This window comes from Mobula birostris, chromosome 2, assembly GCF_030028105.1.
Source record: "Mobula birostris isolate sMobBir1 chromosome 2, sMobBir1.hap1, whole genome shotgun sequence".
In the NCBI taxonomy this organism is placed as follows: domain Eukaryota; kingdom Metazoa; phylum Chordata; class Chondrichthyes; order Myliobatiformes; family Myliobatidae; genus Mobula; species Mobula birostris.
The window spans coordinates 196,456,088-196,478,327 of NC_092371.1; the positions used below are offsets into that span (position 1 = coordinate 196,456,088).

At 39.4% G+C, this 22,240-nt stretch overlaps 1 protein-coding gene across 2 annotated transcripts in view; it reads right to left on the reverse strand.

The window, feature by feature from the left end:
* Nucleotides 1-22,240, reverse strand: part of LOC140193994 (CYFIP-related Rac1 interactor A) — a 234,044-nt gene that overhangs the window by 16,347 nt on the left and 195,457 nt on the right. For both annotated transcript variants that reach the window (XM_072251281.1, XM_072251282.1), the window contains 6 exons: nucleotides 8,166-8,244; nucleotides 3,985-4,106; nucleotides 3,399-3,504; nucleotides 2,238-2,374; nucleotides 2,067-2,144; nucleotides 1,858-1,974 (listed from right to left, as the gene is read on the reverse strand). In XM_072251281.1, the coding sequence (XP_072107382.1) occupies nucleotides 1,858-1,974; nucleotides 2,067-2,144; nucleotides 2,238-2,374; nucleotides 3,399-3,504; nucleotides 3,985-4,106; nucleotides 8,166-8,235 (630 nt within the window). In that variant the 5' untranslated portion in view covers nucleotides 8,236-8,244. The remainder of the gene's footprint in view (nucleotides 1-1,857; nucleotides 1,975-2,066; nucleotides 2,145-2,237; nucleotides 2,375-3,398; nucleotides 3,505-3,984; nucleotides 4,107-8,165; nucleotides 8,245-22,240) is intronic.

The following is a 22,240-nucleotide window of genomic DNA, read 5'->3' on the forward strand; positions in this document are numbered from 1 at the left end:
ATAGCATTTTGTATACCTCTATCAAATCTCTTCTCAATTTTCTATGCTCCAAGGAATAAAGTCCTAACCTATTCAATTTTTCAGGTCATCCAGACCCAGCAACATCCTTGTAAATTTTCTCTGGACTCTTCCAACCTTATTTACATCTTTCCTTTACGTAGGTGACCAAAACTGCACACAATACTCCGTTAAGCTCACCAATGTCTTGTACAATTTCAGCATAACATCTTATCTCCTGTACTCAATTTTCTGATTAATGAAGGCCAATGTGTTTCTCTGCTTGAACGACTCCATCTGTAAACAGAGCAATAAATGCCAGCTCTTCACCTATGTTAATAGGTCAGGATTCCTAGTTCCAGAATGCTATTTCTCCCAATACTGCAGCATTGAGATTGCAACAAAAAGAACTCCATCAATGGTAATAATTTTGTCCAGTAGTTTAAGTATTATTCTATTTTAAAAAAAACAGCAAATGATGTTAGCAGTAGCTAACTTCAGTAAGTCAATTTTGTTCAAAGCAATAGTTTAGTGGTTTATCACATTGATCCCACCCTGATTAATGAAGAAATAATTATAATGCACAAGCATGCCTGAGAAGGGGAATTTCTTGATAATATAAATTTAATGGCAATGCCCATTGCAGTAGTAGGTATCTACATGCATAATTTTATCCACTTTCTATATGGGGAGAGAGAAAATGGCACATTAATAATTAAATAGACTTCATCATTAAATGGTTTCAATATTTAACTAAGTTTCATGGCCCAGATTTTGCAGTCCCAGCAAATGAATGGCACTTCAGTTTAATAGTTACATTTCTCCACAGAGTTTGTGGGTGTCTGTGTTGGGATTTGCACTAATTAAAGAACAAGAACAGAAAGCCATCCTCCACAGTGGAATCAAACATGAAATATCACCTCTACTCAATGAATCAGACCAAAAGTCTTAATCAGGTACTAAGTTACTAAAACCTAAATACAGAAAGGAAAAGGTAGATAGATTTGCAAAAATAATGAGATGAAAATAGAAAATGTTAAATAATATTGCATTTCTTAATAGTTATATTTTTTCCTCAGTTGTTAAGATCTTTAGGAAATAAATTCTGACTCTAGTACTGAAAACTTGTACCTTACAAAAATGCTGTACTTAGACTTCACACATTGTTAAAAATGCACTTAACACAGGAATGTCTGTCTCCAAATATTTTCTTCAATGCTTAATAGGCAGCTCATCAGTTAGCTACACTCCATCAGTGTCGCCTGACATATCAATACAGTTTAGCCATGCAACAGCAAGGCAACAGAGGGCAGCTTTCAGATCTATAACTGTGCAAGTGTGGAAGAAGGAAGTTGGCAATTGATTTACTGCCCAATAGTAATGAATGTGTCACTATTATCCTCCATTGGAAATCTTGGCCAAACTTCCTTCCATTCCCCTTTTCACTGCAGGTTTAAAGAGTACAAAGTGGAGAGTAGAAGAATTTATTTGCTGTCAGTCTCTGACTATTTCCCCTGAGAGTGACCTTCTAAAGAATCTGTTATTGGCTACTCAAAAGTTTGTAAGAGCAACCAGCAAATAATCTATCCAATGTATCACTACTTATTTCTCTCTCTGGGATTACGGTTACTATTTCTCCATCTGTTCTTCTCCTTACATAAAAGCAAGCTTAAGCGATGACTTTCACTCATCCACTTGCTAGTAACACAATACACTTTATCACTTGAAACATAATGTTATGTGACTTGCTGAAAAGTCATACAATTCCTCAATTACAAAAGGTACAGTTTCAGCTCTGATTAAGTGAAACAATTATTAATAAATCATTACATAGTGCAGTAATTAATTTGGCATATATACCTCTGATACAAACTTGGTTGTCGCATCGCTTAGCGTTTTAAGCATTGGCGTTGCTTCTGCGTAAAATAAGGACATTCTGTTGGCCATTTCATTGTTTACTTCATTCTCAGTATCTAACTGTGTAAACAAAAAAGGAACAGTTATTTTACATAAAGCCAAATAAAGTTAATTCACTAATCATAAGTTGGCTATGGAATACTTGCACTCACATGCATATTGTTAATTCTGTTGCGATTTATTGTCCGTCGGTAGTAACTAAAGTCATTCTGGATGGCTGGATTTTTCATCTAGAATAGAACAAAAGGAAGATATATTTCAATGTTATTTCTGCATTGTAGTTTAAAAAAATTGCAAGTTTGAGTTGCTGAATGCTTTCTGACCTTGAGTTCATCAAAGCGGAGAGTAAAATGCAGAATCTCTGCAAACTGCTTGGCCAGAGCTTGCTCCCGTTCCAGATGCTGAGTTGGTGTGTAGGGTGGATACGTCAAAGTCTCTAAAAGGCTTTGTAATGCTTTTTCTGCATTGAGAACACAGACACAAATAAGGAAATGGAGGTTTGTATATTCTAACTGAAAACTAAATCTAAGTCTAATTATAGTGAAATGAGCTTCAGGAATTCTGATTACTTGCATCTCTACTTTGGGCAAACTGGTGGTGGTGGCATCCGTTAGTCTCGCGAGACCATGGATCTGCGCCTGGAACGTCTTGCAACCGTCGCGGTGAGGCGACGTTGGAGTGTCCTCTCCAGGGCGCAGGCCTGGGCAAGATTGTATGGAAGGCTGGCAGTTGCCCATGCAGCAAGCCTCCCCTCTCCACGACACCGATGTTGTCCAAGGGAAGGGCAAGGGCCGATACAGCTTGGCACCAGTGTCGTTGTATGAATTGGCAGAATGAGGTTGAAGGCAACATCGGACTGCCTTAGGGACTCCAGCCCTGGATTTGTCCTCAGGGCTTACTCCTAAAGCCTCTCCCATGAGTGGGTGTAGCCGCAAGGCAGCGGAGGTTTGAAATCAGAGTTTCCCTCCCTTAGATGGACTGCCTTCCCAGGCTGACGAGCTCCATCTACTTTGGGCAAACTTTGGGAAAGCTGCAAATTAACCAGAGTGGCTGGTCTGAACTTCCCAAAACAGCATTAAATGATATGCACATGTAAATTTTAGGTGTGGAATACTTGATGTTTATTAGAATGTTTCCTGCTTTCAGGAACAAGATTTTCTGAAGCCAAAGTTGTGATAGTTGACTGTCAGCTTGCATATGTGACCCCCGGGCCTGGCCTGCAAACCCAGTATGGAAAACCTGTCTCAAATATACTTTGTCAATGCTGCCATCCAGTACAAACAGGTACTTAATGACCAGCAGGATGTGGTGTTGTATGGCCCCAAAAGGGATTTCTGAACAAAATCTAGTCCTTCATCAGTGTTACTTGGGATGCTCCACAGAACACCATTACTGAAGGCATCTCTGTCAGAGACACAAAGTAGCAAAGCAGATTTCCCCTCTCCTAAATGGTGTAGAGACAAAAAGAAAAAATCTGTCTTTACCCAATCTTATGGAGAATTCATAGAACCTCTTGAGTCTCCCAACCAGGGGACATACTGAATTCCATGCTCTGTCCTGAAGCTGATCATCACCTGAGTTTTGAATTGCCTGGGGAGACACAAAAAGATACTGCACCACAGGAATATACCAGCTTTACATGCCTTTGTTTTTAATATCTACATTAAACTTCCAAATTAAATTCAAGATATGATCAACATTTATTTTATTCATAAAAGAATAATTGAAATATATAATAAAAAATTAGACTACTCTTTAAGTGACTGAAATGACCACAGTTACTTTAACATGTGAGCTTTTTCCCAAGATGCACATCACTCACAAACAATTTTAATCACATTTCTCCAAAGGGCAGGTGCGAATAGCTCAGTTAATCCAATGAAGTGTATTTTTAAAACAAGCCATGTAACTTTGAAAATTCTGAAATAAAAGCATGTTTGTTTAGATAGGCTTCTGCAGAAATATCATCCTAAACAATAGCAGGATGATGCAGAAATCAAAAAAATAACAATTTGTATTTTCACCCTTTGGGTTAAATCACCACTTTATAAATTAGTTTTGCTGGCGTACATCTCTTATTTCTTGACCAGCCCCTTTATAGGCCTGCAGCTCAGTTAGAATGCTTTCAGAATCCTGCAGAACTGCATTTACTTGATTCCAAATCTCTCGCTCTCCATCTGTCGGCTGTGCATCTATGTAAAAATGACAAAGATAGATGATCAAATAAACTTTATTTTGTTACATGTTAAATTTTGGACTAAAGTGCAGATATTGAGTATTAATTAACATTTCAGGAAAAATGCTTTAGTTATTTTTGCATTTAGTACCATTGTGCTAAAGTATGCATTCAGCAAAAGACTCATTTGGTCTGCTTACCTTCATTTAAACATAGCTTATGTTTGTATTTGGATAACATAAATGTAAACTGGTATCTGCATCATCAGATAACGATGAGGTGCAAATAATGCAAAATATTTAAGTAGATCAGTGCCAACGTGTAAAAAAATAACTTAATAATCATCATTCAACACTAGCAAAGTTGGAAAGAGTGGAGATGCATGCCTCAAAAGATTCAGAACAAATCCAATTGATCTTCCAAGTCTAGACTACTGAAACATTTGCTCAGTTAAATAACACCAACAAATCAAAATGTGACCATGTTAAAAGTGAAGATACAAGAGACTGCAGAGAAGAAAAAGGAATGGTCGATGACTTGGATTGCTCCAGCAGGATATTTTTTGCACTCTATCAGTGGTATCTAATTCTACTGTGTACTTTTCAATCCACCTGAAGCCTTTGAGACATTTGCACACAGCAATTCAATCACCCTCTCACCACAGTTATGGTTTGTGAACTGCATACCCCTAACAATGTTTGCAACAATACTCTCAAGATCACATAGGATCACCTGCTATGACTCCCAGTCAAACTCCAGCACCATTAACTTGACTATTCTCTTATGTTCAAAACATAAACCCACTCTTATCTCCCATCTCATGATCTGTGATGCATCATTTGAAGATCCAATGTCAAATTCCCAGCTACCTCAGCTTCGCTTTTATCTCCACATTCCCCATCTAATCTATACTAGATTGAGCTCCAGGCAGCAAGCCTCCCCTTCCACCGCCTCCTGAGCCACAAGTTGCAATACAGCAACTCTCACTTCATAGACTCTGCTCTTCCTCCCCTCCTCTCTCAAAACATAGGCTCCTTCCCCATTGTCTCCCTAGTTGCAGGTCCTTTCTCTTCCTGAGATACGAGCTTCTACCAGCCAGAACTGCAGGCTCCCTATCTCTCCTGTCCATAACTGTGTTCCTACTCCCTCCTCTTCCCTCCAGAGCTATATGCTCCATGTCCCCTCTCTAAATTATCAAATCAAAAGAGGGAGCAATTGCAGAGCTCAAAAAACACTGATGGGGAAAAATAATCAGGAAACACAGTATATTGGGTATCATCTGAAATAATTCTACAATGTTTGGTGTCTACACTGACTAAAAATATAACAGTATCTTAAATCCTGTAATTTGGCAGCATTTTTATCCACTTAAAAATAATCTACTTTGAGTTCATGCTTGTAATTTTCCCTTTAACTTGCTGACTGTAAACTTCATCAATATTATTAGCTCATTTGCTGAATAATAGAGGTCTCTGTTTTACAAGATGCACAACAACAAATGGACTTTCTCCACAAATACAACACTGCAGCAACCAAGACTGACTCTATTGGCTTCATTTCTACACCCTCCCTCACCCACTTAATCAAGAAATAAACCCCCATCTTATTGGTCTCTGGTAATACACAGTCCAGGAAGAAGGCTCTTGAGTGTCATCATGGTCCCAAATGATGCAATGCAGAAGCTCCATTCTAAAACTCCTTCAACAGTTTTAGTAGCCAACGATTTTTAATCTTGAACGTACAGCTCTCCGGTGAAATGATATTGTATTTGTAAGTAGGATGCCATGCACAATTCTGATTTGATGGAGACAGACGTGAGAAGGCACAGAGGAACATCTGGAGAAATTTCTGAAATGACCGGTTCACTGCCGCTGCTACTGTGCGAACGAGAATCTCTGGAGGGAAGGCCCCAAAATCCCTGGCTTTGCTTGCCGCTGGCGACCGAGGCTGGGATTGAAATGTTCGACAGAGATGGTGCTCGGTACTCGTTGTCGGAGGGCTGATCGGAGCTCGAAGTTTTCGGACGACTCAGAGTCGGACTGTGGTCAGGCATGGCAGGGAGAGTTTTCTTTCTTCTCCCGTCTGCATGAGATGTGGGACTTTCGAGAGACTTTGAACTTTTTTTTTTACTGTGCCCAGGGCCTGTTCTTTATCAAGTTATGGTATTGTTGCACTGTCGTAACTATATGTTATAATTATGTGGTTTTTGTTAGTTTTTCAATCTTGATCTGTCCTGTGTTTCTGTGATATCACACCGGAGGAATATTGTATCATTTCTTAATGCATGCATTACTAAATGACAATAAAGGAGGACTGCGTGTCCTCATAATCTAATCTAACTTCATAGGAGAATTAAAAACCTAATAAAATTAAATTTAAAGTAAAAGAAAATAAAAGAAAATATAGGATATAACATTGAAGGGCCAGAAGGGCCTACTCTGTCCTAGATCCTGAAATAAATAAAATTTGGTGCAAGATCTTAAAGTTTACATGCCGGAGAATTCAGCAAGATGGAGATCTGCTCAGCAAAGGGTGTACACTGGGGGAGGGCAATGAAAAGTAGCATGTCAACATCTTCAGTGACCGAGGCTGAGACTTCTATGCATGTACAGTCAAGCATGGAAATCCCAAGTTTGCTTCTATTTAAATGGATAACTTCTGGGAATTCTGTTAATTTACTGAATAATGCAAATTTAGATGCTGAAGGTAATTGAGGCAAAGGATAATCCTCACTCTAGGATACACCTACTCAAAATGATATTAGATGTCTTGTTAGTTTATGATAAATATATATATTGTTCAGAAATCAACATTAATTACAGAAAGCAGAGTATTCCTAGTTTTAAAAAATTAAGTTTTGCACAATGTCATTTCAGAGACATGAGAAGAACTAAGTGTTGCCATGATTAACTCAACAACCTTCATATACATGTTGATCTAATGTAAACTAACACACCATTATCCAAGTTAAACATAAGGGACATTGAATGTATACAAAATTACTTACTATATAAATCTTATCAGCTAATTGAAATATCTATAAGATTAATAAACTTCAATAACACATTATAATATTTATCTTTGAATAAGAAAACAGATTATGGCTAAATGGGTCAATGTTCTGAATTACTGAAGAATGCATCAAGCTAAATAGGATGAAAGCCATAACCTGTTGCAAAAAGCACATCAATGGGGAGAACTGTTTTCAGGAAATAAGTTTAAATGTAAAGAATCCAGAGTCAAAGTTTTTAATCTGCCAGTTTCATAAAACTAAGTCAAATGAACTATCCTGCAAATCACACCAATTGGAATAACACCATCACAACACTCCACATTTTGAGTTCCTATTTTTGAGTACAAATTCTATCAATATACTTGGTTGAACCATCAAGTTACATTGTGAAGCAAACGCCAAATAGGAGAAGAGATTTAGGGAAGGATCAATATTACAACACTTCAATTAATGGTTCAATTAAAAAGCTGAGCCATAGTTTCTTCTTAATTTCAAAGTGCCTCTTCCCCAGGGCACCACTGCTCAGTACAAGAGGACATGGCTTTAAGGTAAGGGGTGGGAAGTTCAAAGGGGATATTAGAGGAAGGTTTTCTACTCAGAGAGTGGTTGGTGCGTGGAATGCACTGCCTGAGTCAGTGGTGGAGGCAGATACACTAGCGAAGTTTAAGAGATTACTAGACAGGTATATGGAGGAATTTAAGGTGGGGGGTTATATGGGAGGCAGGGTTTGAGGGTCGGCACAACATTGTGGGCCGAAGGGCCTATACTGTGCTGTACTATTCTATGTTTTTTCTTCTATGTTAAGAAAAAATATTGGCCTTGATCAAACTCTGTGCAAGTGAGAACTTTTAGAAGATTCCTGATTTGGCTCTTGAAAGAGAGAAAAGGGGAAGAGAAAGCTGCACTATGGTGAAAATTAGAGAACGTGAAGGGGAAATATACCAACAACTTTGTTTTGTTGAGAGAAGTGAATAATTTCCAGAAGTATTTTGTTCCTAAACCACATTTTGTGTCAAGCTGAAATGTAGGTTTGTAGTAGTGCTGCCCAGCAGAACAACTTACTTTCAAAATCCAGGAAGAAGTGCGGATAATTTTCAATCTCCCTGGTTAGGACCTTAAGCAGATTACCCATCCCCGCAACCTGATTAAAATAGAACACATAATACAAATAAACATTAAACAATGTATGACAATGAACAAGAACTGCATTCAATCTGAACATGAGAACAATATAGGTAAAATTACTATTTGAAAGCACATTTCCACAACAAAAGTCAATAAAAATAATTAGAGCATATTAAATTCATTGTGATCATTTTGTATTTTGTTATACATACAAATTGTAACAGGAATGTTCTTTTTAAACAAAATTTGCTGAGAACTTAAGAACTCCATCAGAAAATACAAAGCAGGATGTGATTCCATCTTTAATGTGGCTTAATAGAAATAATTATTTAGTCAAAGCAAAACAAAAAAACATCAAGTAAATGACAGAAAACCTTACATAGTGTCATGAAATTAGTTTGTGGATCAGTTGCCACTATTACCTTTTAACCTGAAACATAAGATGGCAGTTCCATTTATGATGCAACTGACAGCAAAGGAAGAAACAATTGATTACTCCAGATGCAAGAGATTAAATGGCAGATGTGAACTCAAAGGCATATTTGCAGAAGTGTCCTGCAAATTGCCGAGCTCAAAAGCTTTGAACAGTGCCCAGAGGTCATAAGCCTGAGAAGATGTAGTTCACCGATTAAGTAGAAAAGGCAACAACTTGCAGCAGTTTGGAGCTATGAGCAATGTACAACTGGAAATTGGAAGTCTGAGAATATATAGTTCACTCAGGTTTGCCGATTGAGTAGAAAAGGCAGCCAATTGGGGCAGTTTGGCGCTTTGAGCAGGAGCCAATCAGTGTTCGGGGTTGATTGTCAAGAACAAAGTAAAGTAAGGCAGGGGCAAGCGGAATGGCCATTGTTAGAGCAATCATCATTGGAGTGATCAGTGTTAGAGTGGGGTTTTTAAGGCTTTAGCTCTTTGAGGCTTCAGTCAGAGAAGGCAAAAAAAGCTCTACGTAAAGTACAAGCAGGAAAGATTATGCTCTTCTTACATGATGTGGGAAGGCAGGGAGACCTCCAGTGTCTCTGACGACTGCACCTGCGAGAAGTGCATCCAGCTGCAGCTTCTAACACTCTGGGGTAAGGAGTTGGAGCTGAAACTAGATGAACTCCAGATCATTTGGGAGGCTGAGACGATAGACAATAGGTGCAGGAGTAGGCCATTCAGCCCTTCGAGCCAGCACCGCCATTCACTGTGATCATGGCTGATCATCCACAATCAGTATCCAGTTCCTGCCTTAACCCCATAACCTTTGATTCCGCTATCTTTAAGAGCTCTATCCATCTCTTTCTTGAAAGCATCCAGAGACTTGGCCTCCAAAGCCTTCTGGGGCAGAGCATTCCATATATCCACCACTCTCTGGGTGAAAAAGTTTTTCCTCAACTCCGTTCTAAATGGCCTACCCCTAATTCTTAAACTGTGGCCTCTGGTTTTGGACTCCCCATCAGCAGGAACCTGCTTCCTGCCTCTAGCTTGTCCAATCCTTTAATAATCTTATATGTTTCAATAAGATTCCCTCTCAGCCTTCTAAATTCCAGAGTATACAAGCCCAGTCGCTCCAATCTTTCCACATATGACAGTCCCACCATCCCGGGAATTAACCTTGTGAACCTACGCTGCACTCCCTTAACAGCAAGAATGTCCTTCCTCAAATTTGGAGACCAAAACTACACACAGTACTCCAGGTATGGTCTCACCAGGGCCCTGTACGGCTGCAGAAGGACCTCTTTGCTCTTATATTCAATTGAGCTGAGCTCAGATGACATGGATTAACATCTGGAATTATGATATTGTAGCCATAAGTGAAATAGTTTCAGGAGAGGCAGAACTGGCAGTTCGATATTCCAGAGTTCCTTGGATTTAGACGTGACAGAGCAGGAGGGATTAATGGAGGAGGGGTGGCTTTACTAGTTAAGGAAAATGTCACAGCAGTGTTCGGCCAGAACAGACTGGAGAACTCATTTAGTGAGGCGTCATGGGTGGAACTGAGTAATAAGAAAGGTATGAACACATTAATGGGGTATATTACAGATCACCCAACAGTCCGAGGAGTTTAGAGAAACAGATCTGTAGAGAGATCACAGACTGTTGCAAGTTGTTTTAGTAGGTGATTTTAACTTTAAGCATATTGACTAGGACTCCCATACTGTGAAAGAACTAGATGGGATAGAGTTTGTCAATAGTGTCCAGGGAAGTTTTCTTAATAAGTACATAGAAGTCCCAACAACAATGTGCAATACATGATCTGTTGTTAGGGAATGAAACAGGACAGCTGACAGAAGTTTGTGTAGGTGAATACTTTACATCTAGTGATTACAATGCCATTAGTTTCAAAGTAAATATGGAAAAGGATAGCTCTAGTCTGCAGGTTGAGCTTCTAAATTGGCAAAAGGCCAATTTTTTATGGTATCAGAAAGGATCTGGCAGTGTGGATTGGGAGAGGCTGTTTTCTAGCAAAGGAGTACTCGGTAAGTGGAAGGCCTTCAAAGGTGAAATTTTGAAAGTACGAAGCTTGTATGTGCCTGTCAGGATAAAAGGTAAAGATAACAAGCGTAGGGAACCTCGGTTTTCAAGCGATATTGAGGCCCTGGTTAAGAAAAAAACTGGTGCATTTCAGGTACAGGCAGATAGGAACAAATGAGGTGCTTATGGAGTATAAGAATTGGAAGAGAACTCTTAAGAATGAAATCAGGAAGTCTAAAAGAAGGCATGAAGTTGCCCCTAAGCAGACAAGGTAGAAGGAGAATCCTAAAGGATTCCAGAGTTATATTAAGAGCAAAAGGATTGCAAAGGAGAGAATTGGTCCACTGGAAGATCAGAATGGTAATCTACACGTGGAGCCAAAACAGATGGAGGAGATCTTAAATGCATTTTTTGCATCTGTATTTAGTCAGGAGATGGACACAGAGTCTATAGAAGTAAGGCAAAGTGGCTTCAGCTTCATGAAGGGTCTCAGCCAAATCGTTGACTGTTTACTTCTCTCCATATATGCTGCCTGACCTGTTAAGTTCCTCCAGCAATTGTGTGTGTATGTGTTAGAGAAATTTACTGTCTGCAACAAATATGATGCAGTGTCTTCTTGTGTGGAGTATGAGGACGTGTACAAGGGTCAATAAACAAATTACTTTGATATGAACAAAAACTGAAGTTCAGGACAATTAGCAATTTTAGAGACATTTAAACAAGATGAATGGAGCTGGAGTAGGACTATTTCTGGTATTTAAGGAGCTCAGAAAGTCTTACAGGTCACCATGTTCTAATTTTTTAAGGCAACATGAAAAAACATCACAAATGTATTCATTGTGGCAAGGCAGGAAAACATGACTGTTAGGATCCTCCAGACAATAAGTCAAATGAACCAATAATTACTACTTCACTTAATATTGCTGAGGGAAGAACTCATCTTATTTTTAGAAGATTTTCAAAGGATTTTCTGAAAGACAGGGTCTCATCTATCATGAAGAAGCATCCCCATCCATACTGCACTGTGTCAAGCCTGGCTTACCTATCACAAATGATGGAGCACTGGTACAAGATTATATAAGGTTCAGTGTACCACTGGAGTTAATGTGTAAAGGAGAAATTGTTTCATACCAGATTAGATGGACAAATGAGGCAAATAAGAATAAAGTAGTCGAGGATCAGTAGCTGGACTAGATCAAACTGACTATGATTTCCAGTCAATTCCTTGAGGTTGACCAAACAGAAGTTGCTTGCTTGAGTACAGGCAGTACGGTGCTCTTCTAGACATCAGGATCTGTCAACGTAGGAACAGCTAGACTATGCAAGATATTAGCTCACAAACCCTGTGCGAACATCTTCAAGGGCTGTTTCATGGTCATCCTATTACTAGTGCAGAGTGAACTGCTGGGTTCCAGTTTAAGGAAAAGGCAATAACTAAGGCAAGGAGCAGCTGGAGACTTAACATGGGCATGTCTCTCATATACTTCCTAATCCTGGTTGAGAATTGGCAAGATTCTAGTCAATAGAGTAGAGCTTTACCCCTGCACTCTACTGAACATTTTATTTTGTACTCCACGCTTGACAGAAGGTTCAAGTAAATGCAATTATCTAATGCATTCTAAGTAATTGATTACAAATTTAAGTCCTTGCATGCTGATGCCAGTGACAAAAATTTGGGAAATCTGAGCACATGAAGAATAATCCAGGAACAAAATTCTGTCCAAATAAAAGCCCACACTATGATCACCATTTCAAAGAAATCCTGACATTTATATAGCACTGGTTAGATCATTAGGGCAGCAAATGTGTCTTACAGCTAATGAAATACTTGATGCGGAGTCGCTTGAAGTGGTGCAGTTTCCACAAACGGTGATGAGATAATGATGGACAACTGGCTGCAATGAAAGATAATATTACTCAGGTAATCAGGGCAATTCTTTGAAAAGTTACGATGAGATCTTTTACATTCACCTGAGAGAACAGGTGAGCATTTAATGTGTCAATTGAAACATGATATGTGTCAGTGCAGCATTTCCTCAGCACTGCTCCAAAAGCAACTTTGATCACACTACATTTCTAGGTTTTGCTTTATTTATTTTGGATCAGATTGCTAATTATTCACTTGTCTGCCTGTAGAATTGCTTTACAATCACTTACAGAACCACTGCTCATTCTTCCCGTCATCACTCAGTGACGACTAAATCCTTCAAAACGATTTGAGAGGATAATTTTAAACTGGTAGGAAAATCTGGATAGACAGAAAGCATGAAGATTTAGAGGAAAGGAGGAGGAACATTTCCATTACAGTATTTTCATAATTCAAAGGTAATTTTTATGAAGATCTTGAGATTCACAAAGGTAACAAAATCTGTTATCCTGAATGAAGGCAAAACACAAACTCCATCTCTCTGTTAAATTCTTCTATCTACTGGTAAATTTCTGTTACATTACAGTTAACTCATTTGTTTGAAACAATTACTTAATTTAATGGGTGCAGAATAAGGAAAAACAAAACCATAAACTGCACTCTTGGATCTTTTCAAGTTGAATATGCAGGTGGAATAGATGGCCAAAAGAGGCTTCGGCAAGCAGTTAGGGTGGAAATTACACAGTGAACAGAGGATCACCGAGGGCTGTGGTAGAACAAAGGGATCTCGCAATACAGGTCCATAATTCAGTGTAAGTGGTGGAACAGAGAGATCGGGTTGCAAAGACAGCTTTTGGCACTCTGGACTTCATAAATCAAAGTATTGAGTACAGGCAATGGGATATTATATAGAATTTGTATAAGACGCTACTGAGGCATTTTTTTTAAGTATTGTGTGCAGTTTTGATCACCTACCTACAAGAAAGATGCAAATAAGGTTGAAAGAGAAAATTTACAAGGATGCTGCTGGGACTGGAGGACCTGAGTTATAAGGAAAGATTCAATAGGTTAGGACTGTATTCTTTGGAACGTAGAAGATCAAGGAATTTGATAGAGGTATACAAAATTATGAGGGGTATAGATAAGGTAAATTCAAGCAGGTTTTTTCCACTGAAGTTTGGTGGGACTACAACTAGAGGTCAGGGGTTAGGGTGAAAGGTGAAAAGTTTAAGGGGAACATGAGGGGAAACTTCATCACTAAGCGGGTTGATGGAGTGTGGAATGAGCCACCAGCAGAAGTGGTGCATGTGAACTCAATTTCAACGTTTAAGAGAAGTTTGGATAGTTACATGGATGGTACAGGCAAATATCACTCCACTCTTTAAGAAGGGAGGAAAGCAAAAGAAAGGAAATTATAAGCCGGTTAACCTAACCACAGTGGCTGGGGAAGTGTTGGGAGTCTATTATTAACGATGAGGTTTTGAGGTACTTGGAGACTAATGATAAAATAAGTCAAAGTCAGCAAGGTTTCTGTAAAGAGAAATCTTGCCTGTCAAGTCTGTTGGAATTCTTCAAAGAGGTCACAAACAGGGTGGACAAAGATCCAGTTTGTGGGTGATATGAAGATAGGTGTTGGGGTAGGTGGTACTGAGGAAGCAATGCGATTGCAGCAGGACTTAAGACAAATTGGAAGAATTGGCACAAAACCGGCAGATAGAATATAGTATTGGGAAATGTACAATACTACATTTTGGTAAAAGGAACAGTACTGTGGCCTATTATCTAGGTGGGGAGAAGGTTCAGACATCAGAGGTGCAGAGGGACTTGGGAGTCCTCATGCAAGACGCCCAGAAGGTTAATTTACAAGTTGAGTCTATGGTAAAGAAGGAAAATGCAATGTTGGTATTTATTTCAAGGGGAGTAGAATATAAAAGCAAAGAGATAATGCTAAGCCTTTATGAGACACCAGGCGGGCTGGACTTGAAGTACTGTCAACAGTTTTGGGCCCCATAACTCAGAAAGAATGTGCTGTCATTGAAGAGAGAGAAGAGGAGGTTCACAAGGATGATTCTGAGAATGAAGGGATTAACATATGAGGAGCATTTGGCAGCTTGAGACTTGTACTCATAGGAATTTAGAAGAATATGTGGGGATCTCACTGAAATCTAGTGAATGTTGAAAGGACTAGATGAGGTGGATGTCGAGAAGATATTTCCTATGGTGGAGGTACAGTATCCAGAACTAGAGAGCACAGCACCAAAACTGAGGGGCGACCCTTTAGAACAGAGGTAAGGAGGATTTTTTTTTTAGCCAGAGAGTTGTAAATCTGTGGAATGCTCTGCCACAGACCGCGGTGGAGGCTGAGTCCGTGCGTATATTTAGTAATAGTCATAGTCTATGATTATGACTGTGACTAAATATACGCACAGACTCGGCCTCCACCGCGGTCTGTGGCAGAGCATTCCAGGCGGAAGTTGATTGTTTCCTGATCCGTCAAAACATCAAAGGATATAGTGAGAAGGCAGATATATGGGGTTGAGTGGAATCTGGGATCACTTATGATGGAATGGCAGAGGAGACTCAATGGACTGAATGGCCTAACTCTGTTCCTATGTCTTATGGATAGTAGGGGTATGGATGGCTATGGTCCAGTGCAGATCAATGGGACTAGGTATTTTATATAGTTGGGCACAAACTAGATGGGCTGAAGGGCCTGTTTTGTGTTATACTTTTCTATGACTCTAGGTATTTAGACTGTGTGAGGAATGGTTTGTCACATTATCTTTAATGGAGTGAAACATCAACCACTTGAAAACTGCTCATCAGATCAAAATGGAGCAGTATTGTGGCAGTAAGATTAGGTTGAAACTAAACTTTAAAAGTAAACAGGTACACCAATTTAAGTCTCCCAAATCTTTAATTGATTACTAAATTTTATCCACTTGCTAATACAACTCTCACCGCACGCCTTAGAACGAACTGTTATTTTCAGGTCAATGCATATTGTTTGGCTTCCATTCAGTACAAATATAGTTATAAATGAGGTAGATGACTGTCCTGCTGAGAAATCAATTCTGCATGTGGTGAAGAACTCAATACTTCAGAAATCTGCACAGATACTATAGATCCCATCAATAAAGGAGAAGCATGTACAAGATAACTATTCCCAGCAGACTATCGCCAGAAAAAAAATGCAAGTTTTTTGCAAATGATGGTATCCTGATGATGCAAGCTGCTCTCCTATGAGAGAATCTTCATTGCGAATGTAACTGACCAAGAATCCAGATATCCTGTTGATTAATGCTCTGCAATAAAAATATCATTCAGCACAGATAGCTGGGAATTGTTCGCGATTTACAGATTCTGAAATTCTCAGCCTTCTCAGAAAATGATGTCCTCAACTATTAAAATAATAGTGCAGGTTATATCCTTCTACACATGCTCTTTGAAGACTTCACACGTTTGGTTGAGGAATGTTCGATCATGTCAAATTGTCCATTTGAGTTTCAACTCTAATAGCAAGGTAAACCAAGCCCAAAAATCAGCAGCTCTTTTGAAAACACTATTTTCTTTTTGGTCAAGAATGGAAGGAGATGATCAAACTGTATAAACCAAAGGATCCAAACTTCTGTTATAACATTACGGGTTAGCCACAGATAGGTAGCTACCCATTTCAACTGTTCGACTCTGTTTTACATTAATTGATCATGTAATGAAGATGAAGCATCAGTAAATGGAAGACGTGAATAATTTCTTCTCAGTCAACACTGCCCACTCAGAGTCAAACAATGTAGATTGAGTGAAATGCCAATGCCCTAGTTGTGTGCATCACTATTTTGCTATACTGTTCATGCCATTCCACTTGCAAGTCAATGCCCATTTCTGTTTTACATTGCTCCAATTAAATTTAATTCATGCCTACTATTTAAGCCCTAACAATTTACCAGGCTCTCCATTAATAAACACACACACACACACACACACACACACACAGACAGTTCTGGTTAATTGGGTACACTTTGGGCCAATTAAGTGGCTGCCCCAATTAGTCAAAGTTTCATGGTAATAGTTAAGTAGCAAGTCTAAGGAGCTGATTATTGACTTCAGGAAGAGGAAACCAGAGGTCCATCCGCCAGTCCTCATTGGAGAGTCAGGGGTGGAGAGGGTCAGCAGCTTTAAATTCCTCGTTGTTATTATTTCAGAGGACCTGTGCTGGACTCAGCACATAAGTGCAATTATGAAGAAAGCACGGCAGTATCTCTACTTCCTTAGGAGCTTGCAAATATTCGGCATGTTATCTAAGACTTTGACAAATTTCTATATATGTGTGGTGGAGAGTATAATGACTGGCTGCAGCACAGCCTGGTATGGAAATGCCAATGCCCTTGAATGGAAAACCCTATAAAAAGTAGCCCATCACAGGTAAAGCCTTCCATAGTCATACTTTATTGACCCCAGGGGAAATTGGTTTTCATTACAGTTGCACCATAATAATTAAATAGTAATAAAACCATAAATAATTAAATAGTAATATGTAAATTATGCCAGGAAATAAGTCCAGGACCAGCCTATTGGCTCAGGGTGTCTGACCCTCCATGGGAGGAGTTGTAAAGTTTGATGGTCACAGGCAGGAATGACTTCCTATGACGCTCTGTGTTGCATCTCGGTGGAATGAGTCTCTGGCTGAATGTACTCCTGTGCCCACCCAGTCCATTATGTAGTGGATGGGAGACATTGTCCAAGATGGCATGCAACTTGGACAGCATCCTCTTTTCAGACACCACCGTCAGAGAGTCCAGTTCCATCCCCACAACATCACTGGCCTTACGAATGAGTTTGTTGATTCTGTTGGTGTCTGCTACCCTCAGCCTGCTGCCCCAGCACACAACAGCAAACAGCAGCATTGAGCACATCTACACGAAGCATTATCACAGGAAAGCAGCATCCAGCATCAGGAACCCCCACCACCCAGGACATGCTCTCTTCTCGCTGCTGCCATCAGGAAGGTGGTACAGGAACCTCAAGACTCACACCACTAGATTCAGGATCAGTTATGACCCCTCAATCATCAGGCTCTTAAACCAGTGGGGATTAACTTCTCTTACCCCGTCATTGAAATGTTCCCACAACCTATGGACTAACTTTCAATGACTCTTCATCTCATGTTCTCGATATTTATTATTATTTCTTTCTTTTTGCATTTGCACAGTTTGCATACTGGTTGAACACCCAAGCTGGTGTAGTCTTTCATTGATTCTATTGTGGATTTATTGAGTACGTCTGCAAGAAAATGAATTTCAGGGTTGTATATGGAGACATATGTGTACTTTGATAATTAATTTACTTTCATATTTGAAATTAGAACACTATAAGTATTACTACAGAAGTATAAAACTGTGCATTAGTTCCTAATATTTATCGACAGAGGAATTTATCAAGTGTACGCTGCCACATTCTTTTGATTGACTACAAACAGAATCAGCACAGACACCTAGAGAAGATAATGGACTACCTTCATACAATGCTTTTGACAATTGCATCCTGCAAATCTTCATTTTTATTGTAACATTCAAGATCAAGTTCTTAATAGTCCCTAACTTGAAGTAGTGAAGTCCTTTCTTCACTCCCGACTGTTTCTGGCATCTCCAAGCCTGAATACTTAAAACCACAGCGAGCAAAACAGTTCTGAATTACCTTACTGCTTATTTCTTGCTAACTATCAGTGACAACAATCACTACCTTTTGAACACAAGCATATCCAGCTGAGGCCCTCCACTGGTCAGGGTCAACTATGGATGTTACGTCCTAGCTGTTATATGAAAGTCAGTACGCAAGCCTGGCAGTATGAGATGTGGAGCAAGCTGTTACTCTTGTAGCAGGCTCGCCCCCTCCACAGTCGATGAATTCAAAGAAATATAGTCTGGCACCAGCAGCGTCATAGGAATTGCCAACCAAGGCTGAACTCAATGTAGGTCTGCAGCTCTGGATTATTCCTTCCAGTTTACTCATGAGGCCTTCCCCATGAGTGGGTAGAGCCTGGATATAGACCAGCATCTAGACCTGATTGTCGGAAGCTGTCTGAGATGCACGTCATTGGAAGCATTTAATAGGTAGTGCGAACTGATCATCACTACCTGCCCCAGCTATGACAACCTTAAGGAACCACACAACTGGCACTACTTAAAAAACTGTTCACTCTATGTATGATGTAGTGCATGCATCTGAAACTCTTTGGCAATAGTCTCCTGTCCCAAATAAACTATTTTCCCAATTAGTTTTTGTTCTTTAATAGTTGACTGCCCTGATTAACTGACAGCCCAATTAACTGCCTCACATGGCAGGACTGTTTGGAGCCCTGAGTGATGGTGGAGGGAGAAGGTGTAGGGATAGGTGTAACACTTGGCACGATTGCAGGGATACACCGGGAGGATAATGCATTTGGCTTCTCCAGCGTAAAGTTTGCTACCAGATTCAAGCTGTTCAATCGAAAGGAGTAGAAGTAAATTGGTGCTTCATCTAGAAAGACTGTGTCCATGGATGGTAGGAAAGGAAAAGTTGGAAGTACAAGTGTTGTTTCGCTTTTGTCGATGGTTACACCCTCTAACTATTCCACTCACTCATTAACCAGGTGATCTTGTTTACAAACTTATCACCATGTCATGCTGGTTTTACCCCATCAGAGACATACTTTGCCCTTCATCTCCCTGCAGTTTTAACCAGCTTCTTTTGTCTCCTTTTCAATTCTCACTATGGATTTCTGATCTGAGAAGTTTGACTCTGTTTGTCTTCCCACAGATGCTGCCTGAAATGCTGAGTATTTCCAGGATCTTGTGTTTTTGATAATTAAGATAACATATAATCCTTTGGGCACTTTGCACTTGGCAGAAATTACTTCTGGTGATATGTCAGATTCGGATTCATTTATTTATCACATGTGCATCAAAATATACAGTGAAATGTGATATTTGCATTTAAAACTACTGTATGATCACTTGAGATATTTGGACACAAGCACTTAAATCAGTTCACGCTTCGGTTAAAACTTCAGATCCATTATTCCTGAATATTACTTAAAATGAAAAGAAATTACATATGGAACATGATTTAAGAAACTGCAGTAAAGACAAATGCCATCACTGAATTGTAGGCTTCTATAAAAATTCAGGTATCTTTTAAGACAGATTTCCTCTTCCATGATGTCTTTTGTAACTATTTATACATTTGGTTACAAGTTAAAACTTATAGTTCCACATTTACTTGCGGCTAGGACACACCAAGAGATCTGACTTTGTGCTTAAAATGAATAATTTATATTGAAGTAACTGTTGCATATTGCAAAGTTCAAGCTGAAACTTCCACTTTAGAGGCCCGTACTGCAGAAGGTAGACAGTGAATTTTGCAGCATAAGCTTGGATAATGGCCAACTTTGTGCAAAGATTGTCTTGCTGTCCCAGAAACCAAGGCTACTGAATGGACCAAGATGACCCTGAAAATTGTATCAAAATGACAGCCAACTAAAGCCACTGTGATGATGATGATGCATTTGCAACAAAGGACTATCTTCAAATAGCAGTAATAGACCCATATAATAAGCTATTAGTGTAACACACTGATGGCATGATAAGGTACACAGAATCTTTTGAATCTCCTAAAACTCGATCCTGCAGTTCTTTGTCAAAACTTGATGCAGCATAATAATGCTTGTGTACACACATGTATGAAGAAAGCAAGGATAAAATAAGGTCTTAAATTTTCTTTTAACTCCAGTTTAATAACATCAAAAAGCAAAAGGTGAAACAAAAGAAAAAAAAGTATTTTTTTAACAAGTGACTGTAAGGCCGAAGAGTGCCACGTTGGGCAACGATAATTAATGAATATTCCTGCTCTCAAATTCAGCTGCACACACAGAGTGCTGGAGGAGCTCAGCAGGCCAGGCAGCACCCATGGGAACGAGGGGCACCCATTTAGAACGGAGATGAGGAGGAATTTCTTTCGCCAGATGATGGCGAATCTGTGGAATTCATCGCCGCAGATGGGAATGGAGGCCAAGTCATTGGGTATACTTAAGGCAGAGGTTGATAGATCCTTGATTAGTCAGGGCTTGCGGCGTTATGGGGAGAAGGCAGGAGATTCAGGCTGAGGTGGGAATCAGTCACGATCAAATGGCAAAGCAGCTTTCGTGGGCCAAATGGCCTAATTCTGCTCCTATGTTCCCTATGGTCATAAGTGTGAACACAATCCGCAAAAACACACAGAGGAGGAATCGTTGTGGTATCTGTTGCAGTGAAACTATTTAACAATTGGAATGGTAATTGATTCTCTATCCTCAACTTGCTCTCAGTGCCAATCCTTGAGGAAGTAAAGATCAAAAAGATCTCTTCCATTTCTGACAGTTTAGTTGAGTCCATTTCCAGAGACATGATATACTTCTGAGTGTGTATACGAGTGCGAGTGCGTTTCAGTCTATCAACTTGGCTTTTGATATGTAGGTTACAGTGGAATATTGCTATGCACAAATCTGATGACTAATTATGAAGCTTGTTTTTTTTCATGCCTGTTGTTTTCCAGGGATTGAATCAAAATAGCAGTAACCCAAAAATGATAAAAATAAAGAATGCTCTTAAAGTAATGGTGTAGATGTGTACCTTAAACTTCTCTGTATGACATTCTGATACTGACAACTGGGAGAAAAATAATTTACCCAGCTGCAAGCTGGTGCCATAAAGTATAACATTTTAAACACTCTAAATGCTGAGCGCTTCCATTTATTAATCCAGCACCCAAAACCATTTCAGGTCATTTCATGATACTTCACAGTCAATTAAGTCCTTTTCCAATGTTTCCACAGTTCTAACATCAAGAAATCAAAGACAAAGTAAAACTTATCAGAGTACATACCACATACAACCCTGAGATTCTTTTTCTTGAGGGCATATGTAGCAGATCTATAGAACAGTAACTGTAAACAGGATCAATGAACAACAAACTGTGAACCCGGTGGTGTGAGCCCTGAGACACCTGTACCTTCCATCTGATGGCAGCAGCGAAAAAAAAAAGAGTATGGCCTGGGTGGTGAAGGTCTTCGATGATGGATGCTGTTTTTCTATGGCAACGTTTCATGTAGATGTGCTCAGAAAATACAGATCAGCCATGATTTAAATAGCGGAGCAGACTTGATGGGCCAAATGGCCTAATTCTTCTCCTATGTCTTATGGTCTTAGGATTGGGAGAGCTTTACTCATGATGTACTACGCCAAATCCACTATCTTTTGTAGGATTTTCTGGTCAAAGGCATTGGTGTTTCTATATCAGGCTGTTATGCAGCCAGTCAATACACTTTCCACGACACAACTATACACGTTTGTCAAGATTTTTGATGTCATGTTGAATCTCCGCAGACACCTGAGGAAGTAATAAGACTGCTATCTATGCATGGCAAGATCCTTAGGCAATAAAGTAATGTTGCAGTATTTGTTTTGGGGAAAATATTAGCCTAGAGAAAGGGGAGAACTCCTGTTTTTTTTAAAAATATGAGTACGGGATACTTTAGACAACATCAGAGTGTAGACAAGACTACGGTCTGATGCTGTATCCAAAAGATGGCATGAAGTATCAGTATAGAGCATATTTTGAAGCCTTTGGAATTGAAATTTAACCCGGAACTCTAATTCACAGGAAGGAATGGTACTGT